The sequence below is a fragment of the Protomyctophum parallelum genome, assembly GCF_964188405.1.
Source record: "Protomyctophum parallelum genome assembly, chromosome: 6".
Lineage (NCBI taxonomy): Eukaryota > Metazoa > Chordata > Actinopteri > Myctophiformes > Myctophidae > Protomyctophum > Protomyctophum parallelum.
In genome coordinates, this window is record NC_139701.1 from 8,440,576 (window position 1) to 8,459,459 (window position 18,884).

Here is an 18,884-nt window from a genome sequence, read left to right on the forward strand (position 1 = left end):
CTCTGTGCCCACTATAGGATCCCTATTTAGTATTTACAAAATTAATGTTTGTTTACTGCACGCACACGTCAAAGTTCCACTCACTCTGCATAAGCGCGTGCACACACACACACACACACACACACACACACACACACACCATAGAATCTTTGTCAGTTACCCAAACCATGAAACCGCTCCAGCCCCACATTCACCATTCACTCGCTCATTCCCAACCATTAGCATGGTTGCTGCTGGATGCTTTAGAGAAGTATCCCCTAGTAACACACACAAACGTCACACACACACACACACACACATCTCCCCTCGACCAAACCCCGATGCACGTGGGAACACTTTACTCATTAAAGTCTCAACTGGAAATAAATATCTGAAAAGAAGAGCAGGAAACGGTGTTGTGAATGAAGCTCGTTCTCATCTCCATAGATTACGGCGTAATGACTACAACACAATGACGGTGTTCTCTGACGCACGTTGTTTGTATCAGTGTTTCCTTTGCCGTTGTAAAATATTTATGCAATGCCTCACTGTCATGTTTCATAATCACCACATCTTTTAAATGTCTTAAAAGTGATTTTGAATGTTTTAACACAAATTATCTCTTCTGGGGGTCCCTGATTTAGAAGGCATTTGGCCCAGGTTTTAAACCTCATCACATATAATGTTGCAGCATTTCATATCTATACTTAGCTCCATGCAGTACATTCATTGTGACTGTGTGAGCTGCAACTAATGCATTGGACCAGAGCTAATCTCTACCCTATGTCCTAGTCCCAATCATGTGCTTTCTGCTCTCCATCGTCCTTGTCTGAAAGCCACAGGCCCAGCACACTTGTTGAACATACTGTTTTAAACATTGCACTTTTAGTTTTTGTACAATACTTATACAGTACATCTCATGACTTTATTTGGTGATGGTTCAAAAACCCACAAACCACAAATATGAGAGAAAAAAAGATAAATCCATGACTACTCTGTCATACTCTCTATAAGCAGATATCCCTTTACACTTGACCGTTTGCCAGTACTCCCATTTAGCAGAGACAGAAAACAATACCAAATCCACTTACAGGGTTGATATGGGGAGGCTATGAGAAAACAGGGGGGGGGGATTCTGCCCCAGGGCCTTAGTAAGAGGTAGGGGGCGAGCTAGTGGGGAGAGGGATGGACAGATCACAGAGCAGAGGTAAATGTTACAGTATGAATAATGAGCTCCTTCTGCACAGGGGCCTCAAACTGGCCTAATGACAGAGAACTGTTTTAGATTAGGGTTCTCACAAACACACACGCAGGAGGTCCTATCGGTTCAGATAATCTTGTTGCCAGGAGCGAGGGGATTGAGGGGTGCTGCTCTGAGGCAGCTAGTGAACCATAGGGACGGAAAGAAAAAGGCCTCCCCAGACACACCTTTGCATCAGTCACCCAATCACTCTCTTATACAGGTTGTCAAATTTCACTCTCCAAGTAAGTTTCTGTTGTTCCCACACACACACGCCCAATGAAAAGTAAAGTGAGTTTACACTTTTGACAGAAATAGTTAATAGTGTAAATACAAGTGGTTTTAACATGGTGCAGGTCTGCCCTCTGGTGGCAGTACACAAGGTTGTAGCACCACTTCACCAGAAAATAATCATGCCTTAAGACCAATAAACTGAGTGTTTATTTAAAAACAAATTACGTTTCAGGGTCCTCATATCAATTGTAGACATAACAGACTTGCATACATCAGTAATCATTTTGAATGGGCCTATTATTCAAAAGAATTTGCCCAGAAATGGGAACTTCAAGCTCATTCCATTGAAACGGTGTGGTTTTCAGGTGCCTTTAAACACAATAGCTACTAGAACAGTAAACGCAGAAGGAAGCAAAACCACCAACCCGGTACATTGTACTTGCTGAGAAATGGCCTACTAACCTTAACACACGCTTTCCCTACTGTACATGTGAAGCTACTGAACAAACATGCTTTTCATGGACATCATCATGGGGAGTGGACATTGTAAAACAATACCATATTCCAAATAGGACACTATCTGCAGAGAGCTTGATTAGGCATTAGGCAAATTAAATATGGCAAGGGGGCCAAGGATGATATTTTCTCATATGTTAATGCTTAATGGTAAATAAAGCAATTTACGTTATGCACGTCACTTATGTGGGTCACAAAATGCTCTGACAAAGTCTACAGTAGACCAAGAACAAAATAAGCAAATGTCTTTTTAACGTTGTGTTCGACACAACGTTTGGATTCTAGTGTTAAAACCAGTTGAGAACCACGGCCCTGGATGGAGAAACGGTATTGATCTTTTCACCTCACTCGTCTTACACCACTAGTGCCAGTAACACCGAATACTGACACAAATCAAACCCAAGCTGTGCCGCAGTTATAATTAATATGGCTGCAATTTCTTCCTTAATAGAGTCCAGGTGCTAAGGAGGGATTGTCCTTTTGTTATCTCAGTCTCAGTTCTCATCCACCCCACAGTTCCTGGCTCCATTGACAGGGGAGGGAAGGCAAGCAGGGTGAAAGAGGGTGAGAAAGGCACTTTTAGCCTCAATCCTCCTCCTCCTCTCTTCATCGCTTCTCTAGTTTCTTGAACTTGGCTTCTGCAGAGATAGGGAGAGAAGGAGTTCACTCAAATTTCAGTTCTGTTGCACCAAGAGGAAGTCTGTTTCTTTGCTCTTGGTGTAGGAGAGGGTAGAATAAACAATGCACACTCATCTGTGTGTTGAGTGCGCCATCTGCTGCTGTACCTCGGAAGGACAACATGACCTGTCACCTGACACATGTGCTTAGGCTATTATTAGTCCACCAATAACAAATTCCAACAGCAAGACTCCAAATGTCATAAAGGACCACTTGTCGTTCACTTGTCACTGCATTAAAATTAATTAATAAATTACAAACGGTAAGAAAATAAATTAATAGGAATGCTTGGTATATAGATAGATCAGCTCATCAGTATTGGCTTAAAATGCATGCTTAAAATGCATTATTGGTAGCAGAATTCTGCACGATATATTGCACCAGAGTGATAATGCATTAATTATGTGCCAACAACAAAGATCACTCTATTTATTTATTTTTTTAATTTTTATCCCACCCCATCTTTTCACCCAGTGCCAATTATCTAATGTAATCCTGGGCGCTACACTTCCTCTGCCAACCTGGGGGGGCAGCGGACTGACCTCATGCCTCCTTCTATGCATGAGGAGTCCAAGCTGCTTCTTGACAGAGGGGAATTTCCCCGGCCGGACGTAGGGAAGGGACACGTTATTCCGACCAGTTCCTTTCCCCTCCATCAGGCACCCGGCTGGCCAGGGGGAGGTAGTTTTAGAGACCAGGATTACGGCATGTTTTTGTGAGGGTACCTACCCTAGGGGACACGGGGAGAACATGCAAACTCCACAAAGAAAGGCCCTATCGCCAACCCCCGCCTCGGGTATGGGCACTGATGACGCGGAGGAGGGAACACGCCGCCAGTGCCCACAGCGTCCCCAGCAGGAATCGAACCCAGGACCTTCTAGCTGTGAGGCGACAGCACTACCAACTGTGCCACCGTGCCCCTAACAAAGATCACTCTAGCTGGCCTAGCTTACACAGTAGAACATTAATTAATTGACTGCAGAGTGCAGACACTTAAGTAATAAATCAGGTAATAAAGTAATAAACAGGTACTAATAGAGCTGAACCAATCATCATTTGCATTATGGATCGATAGAGGGCTACGGCGACTGCCGGATTGAATTTCTTTTTAATCACATGGCTCAAACGAGTGGCCCAGGAAATGAAAACCCAATGCATTCTCCCATCGGCGCTTCTTATTTAATTTATTTAAAGACGGTTACGCCGCGGACAAAGCCAACTCGGATCGTGACAAATCATGACAATGAACACAATGTTTTGGGCCGATCAAATCATTAGAAAGAAGAAAAGAAAGTCAGGAGACAACACTATTTGTTTTGTTTTTCGTCTTATAAATTATTTGATCGGCCCAAAACATTGTGTTCATTGTCATGATTTGTCACGATCCGAGTTGGCTTTGTCCGCGGCGTAACCGTCTTTAAATAAATTAAATAAGAAGTGCCGATGGGAGAATGCATTGGGTTTTCATTTCCTGGGCCACTCGTTTTTCTGAAAGGGGGAGGGACTGCGGCGCTCTATAGCCTTATTTAGACACTGAGAAAATAGCATCTGATCAATGCAGATGCCATAGCAGCTACATTTGACATGCCGAGTTATTTTGCAAGGTTGTTCGCAGTGACAGTTCAGCATATGGTGGTGGCTCTTTAGCTTTCAAGGACTGGTCACATTACTGCAGTACAGTGACAGCCCTAGGGATGATAACAGTTATTACTACCAACTATTAAGGCTGGTTATGTGATGAAATAACACACATGGTGGTATCGCAATGAAACCAATAACCTTGGCATCTGCCAAAATGACTAGAAAACTGATAGAAAGACTGAAAGACCGAAAGTATCGGTTATGAGCCAAAAATGTTATATTGTGCATTAAAAAACGATCATAGATAAAAGTTAATGCAGCTTTACAATGCAATTCATCTCACCGTCACTATACGCTCGTGTGTAGTGAGTGTACTTCTATATTTGCGTAGCCTACGTGAAAATATGATTTACCCAGTTTCTTGGAATATGTGTCCAGTTTGTAGGCGGCCTGTTCCAGAGCAGACACCTGCTCCTCAATCTGATTGATTTGGTCCAGGTAGGGCTGCAGGCTGGCATCTACACACATGCATGTCAGTACAAACACAATGCACACACACACACTGGTAAGCCTTTCACAATTATTACCGGTATATAATCACCTGATTATTTTTGACTAATGTTTAGAATAATTTCCATTCATCTGTATAAATTCAGCTGGATGGAATTAAACTATATTTCCAATATAAAGTTATTTTGTATTAACATACTATATCATACAGATTGGACAAAATTATAGTTACATAGTGTTGCTTTAACTGGTTCAAAATGGCAATCCTATTTAGAGCAAACATTTTCAAAAATATAAAAAACATTTGTCACGGGTAGTTATTCATCAGCGGATCATTTTGCGCTGGGACGTATAGTACGACATCGCCAGGGGCTCTTCCCCATATATGGGAATGACAATATATGGCCATATTGTGACAGTCTCATGATAACCAGTGTGGTTGCCGCGACGCGAGTCACACTTGCAAATGAACCAAGTTGGTACAACAGCTGACTATCATAAACTGGATCTCCATATATGAAGATCACAACACTGACCTCATCAAACCCTGGATAAATGGTTTGACATACTAGATCTGCACTTCTGCAGCCCTTTAGGGCGAGGTTGCTTCTGGCCCTCGGGGCGTCTTACTTATTACTATACGGGGTATATTAATTAGAATTGAATGTGTGAGAGGTGTACGCTATACAGTAGGTTAGGTGTACGCTACTGAATTTTAACCTACGTGGTACCCGAGAGCCAAATATGTTCTGAGGTGGTACTTGGTGAAAGAAGGTTGAGAACCACTGCACTGGACCCCTGGGAGACATTAAACTCACTTTGCCACTCAATTTGCCGCACACAACAGGTACATCATTGGGTTCTTATATGTGTCATATGATAAATGTCCATTCTTTAACTTTTTAGTGCAGATGGAGCAGATGTCACTCACATTTGTTGTTGAGGTCCTGCAAATTGCGGCTGATGTTAATGCTGATATCTTTCATCTCCATGTATTTCAGGCTGGTCAGCTTGTTCATGTTCTCCAACAGACGGTAATCCTCACAGGTGGCTGCAAAGAAAAGAAGATTTGATCGAATGTACGCAAATGACAGATGCTGGTGTAATTATTGTTCTAGTGTAAAATAACATTGGCTCTTACAACATTGGTCCTACTGTCAGTTATAATGGTCCTACTTTATGGAACTCTCTACTGCTTGAATTAAGGTCTGCTCCAACAGTGTCTTTAAAATAATAACAATAGAAAAAGAAAAAAGATTATATTATAGATTATTATTATTATATTATAGAGAAAGAGACCTGTGAGTTCGCCTTGCAGGAAGACAGACATCTTGTCAAACATATCCGTGCACAGCTCATTTATGTCTGGTTCTGCAGGCTCCACTGCCTCCTCTGCGGTCTCCACGCCTCCATCACCTAAAGCAACATAGAACAATGAGTGTTGAGGGGGTTCCTTCCAACCAAAATGTGTTATTTCACTATTATTTCATTGGCTAAAAGTTAGCCCAGTGTAAGGTATAAGTGTAAGTGGAGTGTAAGGTATCAGAATGACTATGAGACCCTGGGAGGGAATTCGGCCAAAATCAAGATTGTGCACTTCAAGGTTCAAGGTTGTTTATTAGTGTCCCCGAAGGGCAAAAGGTTTTACAGCAGGTCATAAGGCTTGAAACACACATAAATAGTGTCAGACCAAAGTTATTGCTGCTGGTCGCAAGCGTGCGCTGCGCCCGGCCTACTTGCATCTTGGTGACAAGTTTTTAGATTTTTTGGCATGGTGTTAGCCTGTTAGGCATGGGCATAAGGTTTTCAAAAACCACCGCAAACGAGTTGGGCTCGCCCTTAGTGGTCTGTTTGCAATGAATCCAATATTAGATTTTTCAATGGATTCTGTTACTATCGGTATGCTAAATAACATTAAAAGAAATATGGAAATCTAACTGCAGGCATCCTCCAGTAAGGGCGAAATCCATTTGACCCGACCGTCCGGTCGGTCGGTAATTCTGGTCGGTCGGTAAGTCCGACGGTCGGAACCGACTTGCCTCGTCGGACTACCGACAGACCGGGCGGGTGAAATGTATTTCGCCCTCCCTCATTTTCTTTTTTTTTTATTAAGATATTTTTTTGCGGCTTACGCCTTTTATTGATTTTTGAAGGGACAGACAGTAGGCTGACAGGAAACGGGAGAGAGATGGGGGGATGACATGCAGTAAAGGCCGTGTCGGGTCCGGGAGTCGAACCCGCGGCACACTGCGACTGTATTACCAGTCCGGTGCCCAGACCGTTACGCTACGGCCTGGGCCCCTCCCTCATTTTCAAGATGGCTCAAGCTTATAGGCATTTTAACATAGACATATATATATATATATGGCTCTGGGGCGTGTGTTCTCGAGACTCGGGGGCAACATTTTCCCTAGATTCCTTGCGAAGCATACCGGAATCCGCGAGCGTAATGTAAGTCACGGAAAAGATGCGCTGTGATTGGCCAGTAGTCACTTGAGTGACAGCGAGAGACATGGAGTCGCCGCATGAGTGACGTCACTTGGGCAGCGTGCCTTCAGCACTCTTCCTGCACACATCTTCCGCCCCCTCTTGTACACCATGGCTCCAACGAACTGCAGCGGCCAATGAGGCATCTATTTTTTTAATATCTATGCATTGCGGTGCGGACGCCATCTTGAAAATTATGCTTTTCCAGAACTTAGATTTTCCTACTAGTCGAGGGGCCACAGGCCCAAATGCTCGATGAATAGAGTTTAACCTGTGATGTCAAATAAAAAGTACGGCATGACATCACAGGTCCTCTCAAATTTTGGGTGACTGGCTCCCCGGCTATACATTTTAACATCATGTCTCACCAAGACACAAGATCGGACATTAATTTATCCCCTGAGCAAGCAGGCTTTAAATTAGCTCAATGGTAAACGACACTTGGCATTGCACAGGAAACCAGGTTCAAATACTGGGTAGAAGAGGAAAGTTACATAGTGCCCATGTCTTACGCAAAATGATTTAGGAGTTGGACTGAGAGACAATCATGAAATTAGAGCAAGCAGTGACATAATAGTGCCCTGACCGGGATTCGAACTCGGGTCTCCCGTGTGAAAGTCCAACATCTTAACCACTAGACCTAAGGGATATTCCTATGGACAGTGGACTTTTTGAAGCCATCAGGCTGGAGGCTCTGAGCCATTCTGCTACACCACACACACACTTTAATGTTATTACCAGAGGCAATATATCTCGTGTCTTTAATAGATTTATTCATAGTTTGATTGACACTGATGACAGCCACCTGTTTAATGGATGTGTGCAAGTATTCTAATAAGTCTCGAAAGAGCAACCACTAGCTTAATGTGTGTGTCTCCCTGTGAGTTTGTATCCTCCACAGAATCAGTGCTATATGTTTTAACTGGGTGCTGAAAGGAACGGTCAGTAACGGTTCCATATCGTATAGATATGCAAATGTAAAAATCAAAACACATCTATGATAGTATTGATCCAAGGCTAAGCTAGGTAGCCTTAACTTTCACTGTCACTTAAAGCCTTCACTTTCACTGAGTCTGACTGTCACTCAAAATGTCAAAGAAGTCTTCTCCGAAAGTAACGACAACATCTCACATTGACATTACTCACCGTATTGGTTCTCATTCATGTACACTGTACTGTACACATGTACAGTAGGTAAGGCTAGGTGATAAACTTCACCGAAGAAAGTAGGTCTTCTTCGAGATGAAACAAGACAATAGACCCATGCAGTCCATGTCTGTTGTGGTTCTATTGCTAGATGCAGCTAAGGAAACATTGCTCACTCACTGTTGGTGCTGGTCTTCTTTGGTGGAGGAGGCACCACCACCACACTCTCCACCGCACTGTCAGCTCCTTCTGCGTGGCTACCGGCGGTGCTTCCAGTAAGGTCCAGATCCGTTGGGTGTGCAGGCGGTACTCTGGAAATACTGTCCATTGCGGCGGCCTCGTCTCCCGTCGCGGCCATTTTCTTTTGCATTGTTGCCTAACAGCTGTCACATGATTTTCACGTGACACATCCGTCCCTTCTCCCCCTCCTCCTCCTCCCAACTCCCACGCACCCCACCTCCTCCCTCCCTAGAGAGAGCCATGATGCCACACCCTGTTCTTTTGACAGGTGATTTAAATCTACATAGTTGACTACTATACTACAAGATAAGGGTACTTTGAAGAACCTTCTACTTTAAGTAAGGTTTGTGCATCAGCTGCATGCCTGCATCTAGTCCCATTGCACGTAATCTGACTGTATAGTACATTCCAAAACCAATTTATCTGGCCAAGTCAAGTGGCCACGCCGCCATCCTATACATTATTATTATTATTATTATTATTATTATTATTATTATTATTATTATTATTATTATTATTATTTGTATTTGTATTATTATTATGTACAGTACAATATAAGGAAGTACACATTTAAACGAAAGCAATTTCCCATTAATGGAAATATAGATCTACAAGGTAACAAGCCGTTGCCTCGCGACGCGTTGATAGCTTGTAGATCTGTTCTTTTTTGGCCAAGGGACACCGTCCGTCGCAGTACGATGGGTGTGAGTCGTGTGACGCACTCCACACGAATACGCATCCACGGAAACGTCCAGACAGCGGCGGAGCGGCGCTGTTGTGGAGAATCCATCGTGTGACAGGAGAGAGGAGAGGCTAGCAGCAGCACACACAGTCACACACACACACTCACAGTGGACTAGTGTAAACATGGCGGCGTGCACGGCAGCTCCAGGGCTGCGCTGTCCACCCCGTCAGTACTGAAGACTAGTGTCTGAATAAACGGAGACATTAAAGCCGGCGACATGGAGACCGAAGAGGAGCAGCATATGACCACGCTGCTGTGCATGGGCTTCCCGGACCCGGCCGCCATACGCAAGGCTCTGCGCCTGGCAAAGAACGACATAAACGAGGCGGTTGCGCTTCTCACCAACGAAAGCCCCGGGCTCGGGTACGGCTACGAGCCGATGGAGAGCGGGCCCGCCCCGGGCGTGGGCTCGAGCGGGGACGGCAGTGGCGGTGGGGAAAGTAGCAGCAGCGGCGGCGGCGGTGGCACTGGCACCGGCGGGCGGACCGGGACTGGAGGGTTCGACCCCCCGCCTGCATACCACGACGTGGTGGATAGCGAGGTAAGCGAGAACGAGGGCCCGGCCCGGGCAGCTGATGTGTGTGTTGTGTAATTCCACGAGAGAGGCATGTAGCCTCTCTCGTGGAATTACACAACACACACACATCAGCTGCCTGATAACGGTACGAGGAGCTGGCAGGTTAACGTCGTTTAGTGTGGTCGTGGTGGGAGACACACACACACACACACACACACACACACACACACACACACACACACTGGGACTCGCCCACTTATAGCAGCCTCCATGCTACAGCCATGCATCCAGCCCTGGCTGTCAGAAAGTGGCGGCATGCTGGCTGCACCATCCAGGCTCCAGCCAGGAGAATGCATTTATTTGTATAATACATCACAGTTGCAAGGCAAAGCTGGATGTTTAAAACGGTGTGTTGAGTCTTTTCTTTTAACCGGGACACTGAGCGTGAAGCTTTTTTTTAAATGCCACCTTCCTCCAGTCTCCACACATCTAACGTAACCACCAGCTAACCGAGCTACTAGCGGGCTAGCTTGCAAGTTAGCTTATAATGCAACAACGTTAGCACGAGTAACCAGAGCCTCAAAGCAGCGCAGCAGCGGTGATAGCTCGTTTAGTGTAGCGGAGGGGAGGCCGTGATTTCAGCAAGGTACAGACAGTGGAGGAATGCACGATGCTGTGCCACTGTACTGATTGATAAAGGATCGATTTGCTCATTTTGCACAATGCATTACACGGACCCACTACAAGCTAACGTTGCTATCGTGGTTAGCTTCCCCTTACAGTGGCAGCCAGGCAGCTCCAGTGGTCGCCGGGTTTCAGTGCTCTGGAACTCAGTGAAGCGGAGCAGCGATTTCGCAATTGCTGTAGTCTAGTCTAGCTAGCATCATGTGTGGCCATCTTGAGCATTTTGGTTGTCAGTTAATGAAATCGACGGTCTTTATGATGACATCAAAATAATCATAATCACTGATAACGTGATTAACGGTGCTCAGAAAATCAGCATGGTATACTAGACTAGTAGACTTGTAGGATTAGATGCTTGTCGCCAGTAGTACACAGTGGGTCAGGTCAAGGTGTGGGACATCATGGAATATGTGGGGACTGTGTCTTTGATGTCGGACAGTGTTTTGACACAATCCGTCCAGTGTCCATAAAACAGTCAGGGAGCCATATGACATTTGTCAATCATTGCCAGGTGTCAGTATGAGTTGCCACACTTCACCTGTCCTGTGTGTGTGTGTGTGTGTGTGTTAAACTGGAGCATCAGAGTTTTTAGCCCTAGAATGTCTCTGTTGTTACATGCATTGCAAGTATTTCACATACCAGAGCCATAGAACACTTCCATAGATTTACGGTTTCAGCGGCAGAATGGCAGCATAAATGTGGTCGGCACTCCGTGTGTACTCGCTCAATAAATAATTCCAAAGACTTGGGAGTCAGATATGGTCCTCAACTTTCATATCCATGTGAAAGTTCTGTCATAAAAGGTTTGTTTAGTCAAATATCTCGACTTTTCCACAGCATTCGCACGGACACCTTCCACTCCGGGCAAAGGGGTCGGGAATGACAGCTGGACTGATTTTACCAAAATTTCCTCTGATCGCCACAAACGTCATCACAAATTGACCAGGGAGGCACAGATGTTTGGGGCACACAATTGGCAGGTAAGTTGAGATAGGTGCTGGGTAATTAATCACACCACCTGCCAATTGTGTGCCCCAAACCATTTCCCTGATGACGTTTGACGTTTGTGATGATCAAAGGAAGTTTTGATAAATGAAGTCCAGCTGTCAGCCGTTCCCCCTTTTTGACCGGAGAGAAAGCTGTCCGGGTGCAGCTCGTGAAAAAGTGGAGAATTTGGAGATATTTGACTAAAACATTTTATGACAGAACTTTCACATGGATATGAAAGTTGAGGACCATATCTGACTCCCAAGTCTTTGGAATTATTTATTGAGTGAGTACACATGGAGTGCCGACCACATTTATGCCGCCATTCTGCCGCTGAAACCGCAAGTCTATGCAAGTGTTCTGTGGCTCTGGACTGGTATGTGAAATACTTGCAATTTATGTAACAACAGAGACATTCTAGGGCTTCAGAGTTTTAAAATAACAGTAAATATGAGAAGGTTATGGCAACAGAAGAGGTTCAATTCATATAGTATTGTATAATACAATACATGTACTGTACTGTATATATCTGCCTACGACCCCCGCCCCCCCCCCCCCCGCCTGAATTCTCTTCCATCTTCTACTGTAACTTTCACTTTCTGTCCTTACTTCATATTCTCTGTCACTTCCTCTCACCACCTAGTGTGTTTTTGTGATACACGAGAGACAGACTAGGCTGTATAAATGATTATGCGTTTGTTTGCTGTTCCAATTAGAAGACTATTATTTGTGCTAAATCTAGTATAGCATGCCAACAGCTTATGTTCACATTGTTGTCTCCACCAGGCCGAAGGCATGTGGGGAGAGTATGTTTTGCACTTCGTCCGTCCGTGTGTCCGTCCGTCCGTTTGTGTGTCCGTTTGTGTGTCCGTGTGTGTGTCCGTGAACAGCTAATCTCGGCCACCGTTAACCCGGTCGATGCCAAATTTTGCACACACACTCCCTGGATGCCAACGATGAACCTCTGCCCCAAACTTTCCAGAACGGCCTGTTATAGCGCCACCAGGAGGCCGCTTTGTGCAAAACAAGTTTTTTCACAGTACACCTACAGATTTTGTCCAAACATCACGCAAATTAGTACACAGTCTCTCTAGAGCCATTCAACGAAACGGGTCTTTCAGATCTCTCAGACTCCATCCTGATTGGTTAAGATTGGCTTCCAAAGTTCACAGGAGTGCTCAGTTTCAAACAAAATGCTGCAAATCATGAACACATCGCGTGATTTCCGTGAAATTGTGCACGCACATTCCCACTAGGCCGAGGACGAAATGCCACATGAACAATTTCAACTCAGCCTCAAGGTGGCGCTATAACTGGCCGAAAAGTGTTTTTACCTCTAACTGCACGGATCTGTGGATAACCTGGTGGAGACCTGTGCCCAGAAGGGCACCTTTTCTAGTTCCTCATGTAGTTGTCTCCACCAGGCCGAAGGCATGTGGGGAGAGTATGTTTTGCACTCCGTCCGTCCGTGTGTCCGTGTGTCCGTGTGTCCGTGTGTCCGTGAACAGCTAATCTCGGCCACCGTTAACCCGGTCGATGCCATATTTTGCACACACACTCCCTGGATGCCAACCATGAACCTCTGCCCCAAACTTTCCAGAACGGCCTGTTATAGCGCCACCAGGAGGCCGCTTTGTGCAAAACTAGTTTTTGCACAGTACACCTACAGATTTTGTCCAAACATCACGCAAATTGGTACACAGTCTCTCTAGAGCCATTCAACGAAACGGGTCTTTCAGATTTATCAGACTCCATCCTGATTGGTTAAGATTGGCTTCCAAAGTTCACAGGAGTGCTCAGTTTCAAACAAAATGCTGCAAATCATGAACACATCGCGTGATTTCCGTGAAATTGTGCACCCACATTCCCACTAGGCCGAGGACGAAATGCCACATGAACAATTTCAACTCAGCCTCAAGGTGGCGCTATAACTGGCCGAAAAGTGTTTTTACCTCTAACTGCACGGATCTGTGGATAACCTGGTGGAGACCTGTGCCCGGAAGGGCACTTTTTCTAGTTTGATCTGTTAACGTGTTGGCTTTAGTGCTGCATGATTATCCGCAAAATTATCTTAATCTTGATTCAGACACCGATGCGATCTCATTTTTAAATTTGAGCAAGAATCGTGCAGGACTAGTTGGCTGTCCAATCATTTTAGTTACCGGTACTCTTATGTTTTTGCTACAAGAGAGAGATTTTAAGAGGGGTTTAAACTTTAAAGCCCGAACTGCACCAATGATTCGCCATGCAACTCCCTGCAACATGCAACCATTATCCCCAATGGTAGTTGTAAGGAGGTGCATTGTTGCGGTTTACCTTAAAACTGTTTTGTTGCATAGTTGGTTGCATTGGTGCAGTTTGGCTTTTCTCTCCTAAATGGTAAATTGTGCATGTATAATGTATACGGACCGTATATATCCAAAGCTCTTTACAATGTGCATTACATTCATCAATTCAACTACACTCACACACCATTGACAGCAGGAAACCATGCAAGGCACCAACCTGGTCATCAGTTGCAGTTGGGGGTTCATTGTCTTGCTCAAGGGCACTTTAAACACTAACTCTGGGGAGCTGGGGATTGAACCAGGAACCTTCCCATTCCCAAGAGGCCTCTTTGCCAACTGAGCCACTAAGCCATTCTTTATATGTAACCTTTACAGAAACGTTACTGATCTTTGTAGTCAGTTTCAGTTAGGCTGTAAAAATCATTATGGGATTGTACTTGACGGAGCGATTATGCTGGCAGAATTAGTATGCAGTGTGCATGCAAAATGTTTTTGGCCCTCTAGCCTTTGTTAGCGGTGACACGAATAATCTTGAAAGATTTACTTAATCACCATTTTGACTTTGTTACTGTTTTATCACCACTTTATGATCTAAATTAATCTCATAATCCAATAATATTTTTTTCTTTTGAAAAAAATGAAAATAATAGTTGCAGGCTCGCAGCCCTAGCCATCAGGGGTGATCCTGTTCTTGAACATATTTCTGCGTGAGGACTCACAACGCCGACAACGGCCTAACAAATCTAAGAATCAGTGCACCAGAAACACATTTTCTACTCCTTATCGACACATTCATCACTGAACAGAAGTCTTGTAAAATGTATAATCTACATGTGAGAAATGGACCTATCGCTCTCATCCTCTTCCATCAGACAGCTTTAGCTTTGCTGTGTTTGTGCTCAGAAGGCATGTCACAGGTCGCTGGACCCATGTCACTCCTAAATTTAGCCTATGCAGTCTTTCCACAACACAAACATTGCAGGCTTTTCTTTTTTCTTCTGTCCCAGGAGGGTTGCGGGGTGCACTGCATAGTAACAGGCAGACTGGGGGCTGAGTTACCTCTCCACCCTGTGACAACTGTGTCGTCCCTCTTGTCCTCCTCTTGAGGACAATGTTTTCTCCAAACAGTTGCAGATCTGAAAACATTGGGCTCTCTGCAGCTTGTCTGCATCTTTTGTTTCCGTTTGATGTGCCAAATGTTTAAATCAAAGAACTATTTACGAGGGTTAAAGGCTTGGCTGTGGTTTGGGATTCAAGGACAAGGCCTTACATTAAAATTAGGGGGAGTGCCATTGACAAATGATTAAAGAGTTCTGATTGAAAAGGCGTCTGGGTGGCGCAGCGATCAAGTTCCTGGTCACCCCCGTGGAGACTCGGGTTTGAATCCTCCACAGTGCCCCCCGGCTTGCCCGGTTTCACTAACAAAATCAAGTCAAGAAGCTGGTAAGGGAGGCCGATCTCTGTTGCTGCACTAGTGAGTCCTGGTTGGGGTGCCTGTTCAGTAGGAAGTGGCACTGGGGAGGATGGCATGTTCCTCCGTGCGTTATGCCCAAGTTATGCTGTGGTAAAAAGAAGCGGCTGAGAAACTCAATGTGTTTTGGAGGAGACACGGGTTGTCTACCGCCGTGGTTCTAGCTAAGGACCCCCATCTGAAAAGGTTTTGAGAAGATTCAGGCAAATTGTTTACCAAAATTATTCAAAAGATAAAATAACAAATGATAAAATAAAACATAACAGATGTAGCCTAAGAGCTCACAGTGCGACACGAAATGACACGCTGTGAGCTTGTAGATCTGCTATTTTTAATAGCCAACATATAATTGGATAAGTGTTTAAAAGTTCCTCTGGACTCCGGCCCCTGGAAAGCCCCCATGGACAACTGGGGGTCTCTGGATGGACCCCACTACTCTTGCTATCTCAGAGTAGGGTATAATACTACCAGTGAGCCCTTTCCTTTAGGGTGTAAATATATATCCAGGATTCGATGAGCCTGATCTCAGCGTCGTGATTTTCATATGGAGATGGCCATATATGGTAGCGTGATGTGTTAAGAGGCGTGATGTCACAAGGCGTGACCATATGGAGGCGTGATGACACGAGGCGTGACCATATATGGTAGAGCTGCCAACGAATATTCGTTTTCCGAATCCATTTCCGAATCCAAAAAATAAATGAATAACCGAATATATCAAATTAAGGTCTGAATTAAAAATAATAATGAAAAATATATTTTATTTATTATTATTATTATTATTAGTTTTCGCGAGACGGTGCCATGGGTAAGCGACGCGTTGTGACTTGTGAGCTTGTAGATTAGTTATATTTGCCACGCGACACGCCGACACCGGCATACATTAAAGAATAAATCATCTCTGCCTCGTACTCTTCCTAGCAGCGCAGCCTGCGTAGTGAGCACAGGGCGGGCGGGGCCGCGGGAGCCTTTTACGTTCTTTGCGCAGTGAGTGTAGGCTGCACAGAATGGTGAAATCTTCCGTCAACAGCGTATAGTGATCAGAATCTGGGTCGGTGTTGTTTCGGACAGACGGGAGAATCATGAAGCGACTTTATCCTTCAGGAAATTATAAGAAGATAAATAAAATGCGTAAGGATGAAATGTGGTGCCGGGTCCGGCAGCAGCAGCAATGCAGTGTTCTGTTCTGTGAATTCAATTTATACTGCCTCCGTGCCTCGTTTTGATAAGGCTGTGTGGTAGGATTGCTCATTTAAGAAAAAAAAGTTTTACTGGAGAAGGGAGAATGCATGCGTTGTGTTCCAACTTGCTTTTCAGCAGCACCAATGCGCGGAGAGAGAGTTGCGCCAGCAATGCGATCTTAAATGTTATGTCTCAGGTTGTATTGGTGTAAATATAATTATTAATAAATCCGAATGGCTCGAATTGAAATCCGAAATCCGAATGGGTCGAATTGCTCGAATCCACGTGGGTTTTTAAAACGAATATCCGAATCAAATTTTTGGACAATTACGGCAGCACTAATATATAGAGGCTTGATGTCACAGGGTGTTATCATGTATGCCGTGGGGTGACTGACGGACGGGAGATACAGGTTTTCATAGTAAATGTGACCTACGGTCACAGTAATGGCGTATATGGGGAGAAAAACAAAATATTTCCTATTGGGCAATCGCTGCCTGCAATGGTATGTGTCTTGCCAGTGTTAGGTTTGACATTAGTGTTGTTCATCTATTCTACTCTCACCACCAGGTTGATCTCTGCCTCCCACTGTCCTGCACTCCCATTCATCTTTTCTCTCTTCCATTTCTTTGACAAGGGAGGAGATGAAATCTGATGCCCCTCTCTCTCTCTTCAACTCTTCTTCCGCTTCCACACAGTCTCTCCTGCTGAAGTGCTCAGCCCATAACCATATTACAGACATATGTATTAAGATATCACTGTTGTCGGGCAGAAACCGGTTATCTCCATAATATACTTGTGTTTTTTTGTAAAGTAATGCTCTTGCCCTGCTACTAGCTCTAGCACATAGGAGTATAGTAACTTAGTAGCACACTTCGTGGGCAGAATTGGCAGATTATTCAGTTTTACAGTAGTTTCTTATTATACTGTCCTTTGTAATGTAGTGGGGGGTGCTTTCTCTGGCTTTCTTAGGCTCTCATCAAAAAAGTCAGTAGGCCCGCCGCCCAATGTGCCTAAATTGAATAAAGCCATTTTGGCCTCTAATGTAAGTCATCAGTTGATGTCAAAGGAAGCTTTGCCCGAGTATTGTCAATCTGCCCGTGGGGATTTGGCTGAGAGCGTTGTACTCGTTCCACTGGGCAACATTACTTCAGGAAAGAGAGTTGGCAATCTTAACCATGAATATTCAACTCACTCATGAATATGTAAACAACGACGTGATCTAAATAATTCAATAATTCTTCTGTCCCTCCCTTCACACTGACTCGGACCCTAACAACCAGCCAGCTGCTTTGTTGTGCTGTGTTGTTGTGGGGCTTTCCATTTTCAGTGATGATTGATGAGTACCTAGCCATGGAAAATGCAGAAGCTATAAAAGAAGATTTGACACTAAGCATTTCTTAGACGTATTAAGTAGTACATGACTACATGTCGGGTGCATGAAGCATTCATGGTGCAAACAGTGTTAAACAGTTGTTGATCATCATTCATCGTCATCGTGTTTTTGAGTTTTAACTATCACATTCTTCAGACGGTGATCTGTCATACGTGCAGCCAGCCAGCCAGTTGGACAATAGCATTAAGTACAGTCACACAGAAAGGCACAGGAGAGACAAATGCTTGCCTAGACAGCGTTTGAGATTCAGGAGGAGAGACGCGAAAAAGACAGCATAACAAGGGACAGAACGATCCAGTCAAGGGCAGATCAGGGAGGAGACGATGTGCCTTCTAAATGACTGCTATTACTCCTCCAGAGGGACGGGGTCAAGCGCATGCTATGTGGGGGCTGCTTTCTTAAGCTTAGGATCTCTCATCAACATTGCCAGTCAGTCTCTCTTCAGCATAATGCTAAATATAAATATGTCACAGTAGTTAGTTGACCGATTATCTCCTATTTAGGTTTTCAGTATCGCAGAAAATTGAACCTGTGACCTTATGCTCATAGGATGTAATGCGCCACTATTGTCTAAACCAGCGGTTCCCTCTGAACCTTTTCTGGATCAGGGACCACTTGAAAATCTTAAATAATCCCAACCCATCTGACCACTTAACATGGCAGCCAAGAGCTTGTTTATTTTAATGATCGATAAATTATTATGTTTCGGCTTGGATCAGTGGAACTAGCATATGGTAGTATACTTTAGTTTAAGTTCTTACGTTTGTTTATTAGCAGAGTTCAATCTAGCAGTATTTAGGCCACATATTTAAAGACCTCCATGTAAGTTATGTAAAGTCCACAAGATGGTCACAGATTTCACACTGCAATGCTGGAGTGACCGAGTGTTAATGAGCAAGTGGCCGAGATTTTGGGTATTGGAATTTGGCTTATGACTTCTGAAGAAGAGTGCAGCCTAAAAAAGTGTGCACCCGTAAATAACGTGATCTAAAGTAATCTAAAG

The 18,884-nt window shown here is 44.4% G+C and overlaps 2 protein-coding genes across 10 annotated transcripts in view; one reads left to right on the forward strand and one right to left on the reverse strand.

The window, feature by feature from the left end:
- Positions 1–1,641: 1,641 nt before the first annotated feature.
- Positions 1,642–8,769, reverse strand: bloc1s2 (biogenesis of lysosomal organelles complex-1, subunit 2). The gene is made up of 5 exons (XM_083767813.1): positions 8,552–8,769; positions 6,038–6,154; positions 5,670–5,789; positions 4,642–4,746; positions 1,642–2,607 (listed from the first exon to the last, which is right to left on the reverse strand). Exons 1-5 carry the CDS (start codon positions 8,739–8,741, stop codon positions 2,576–2,578), a joined length of 564 nt encoding a protein of 187 aa, XP_083623939.1. The 5' UTR covers positions 8,742–8,769; the 3' UTR covers positions 1,642–2,575.
- Positions 8,770–9,119: 350 nt separating this feature from the next.
- Positions 9,120–18,884, forward strand: part of usp24 (ubiquitin specific peptidase 24) — a 70,466-nt gene continuing 60,701 nt past the window's right edge. For all 9 annotated transcript variants that reach the window (XM_083768123.1, XM_083768125.1, XM_083768126.1 and 6 more), the window contains exon 1: positions 9,120–9,897. In XM_083768123.1, coding sequence (XP_083624249.1) covers positions 9,574–9,897 — 324 coding nt within the window. In that variant the 5' untranslated portion in view covers positions 9,120–9,573. The remainder of the gene's footprint in view (positions 9,898–18,884) is intronic.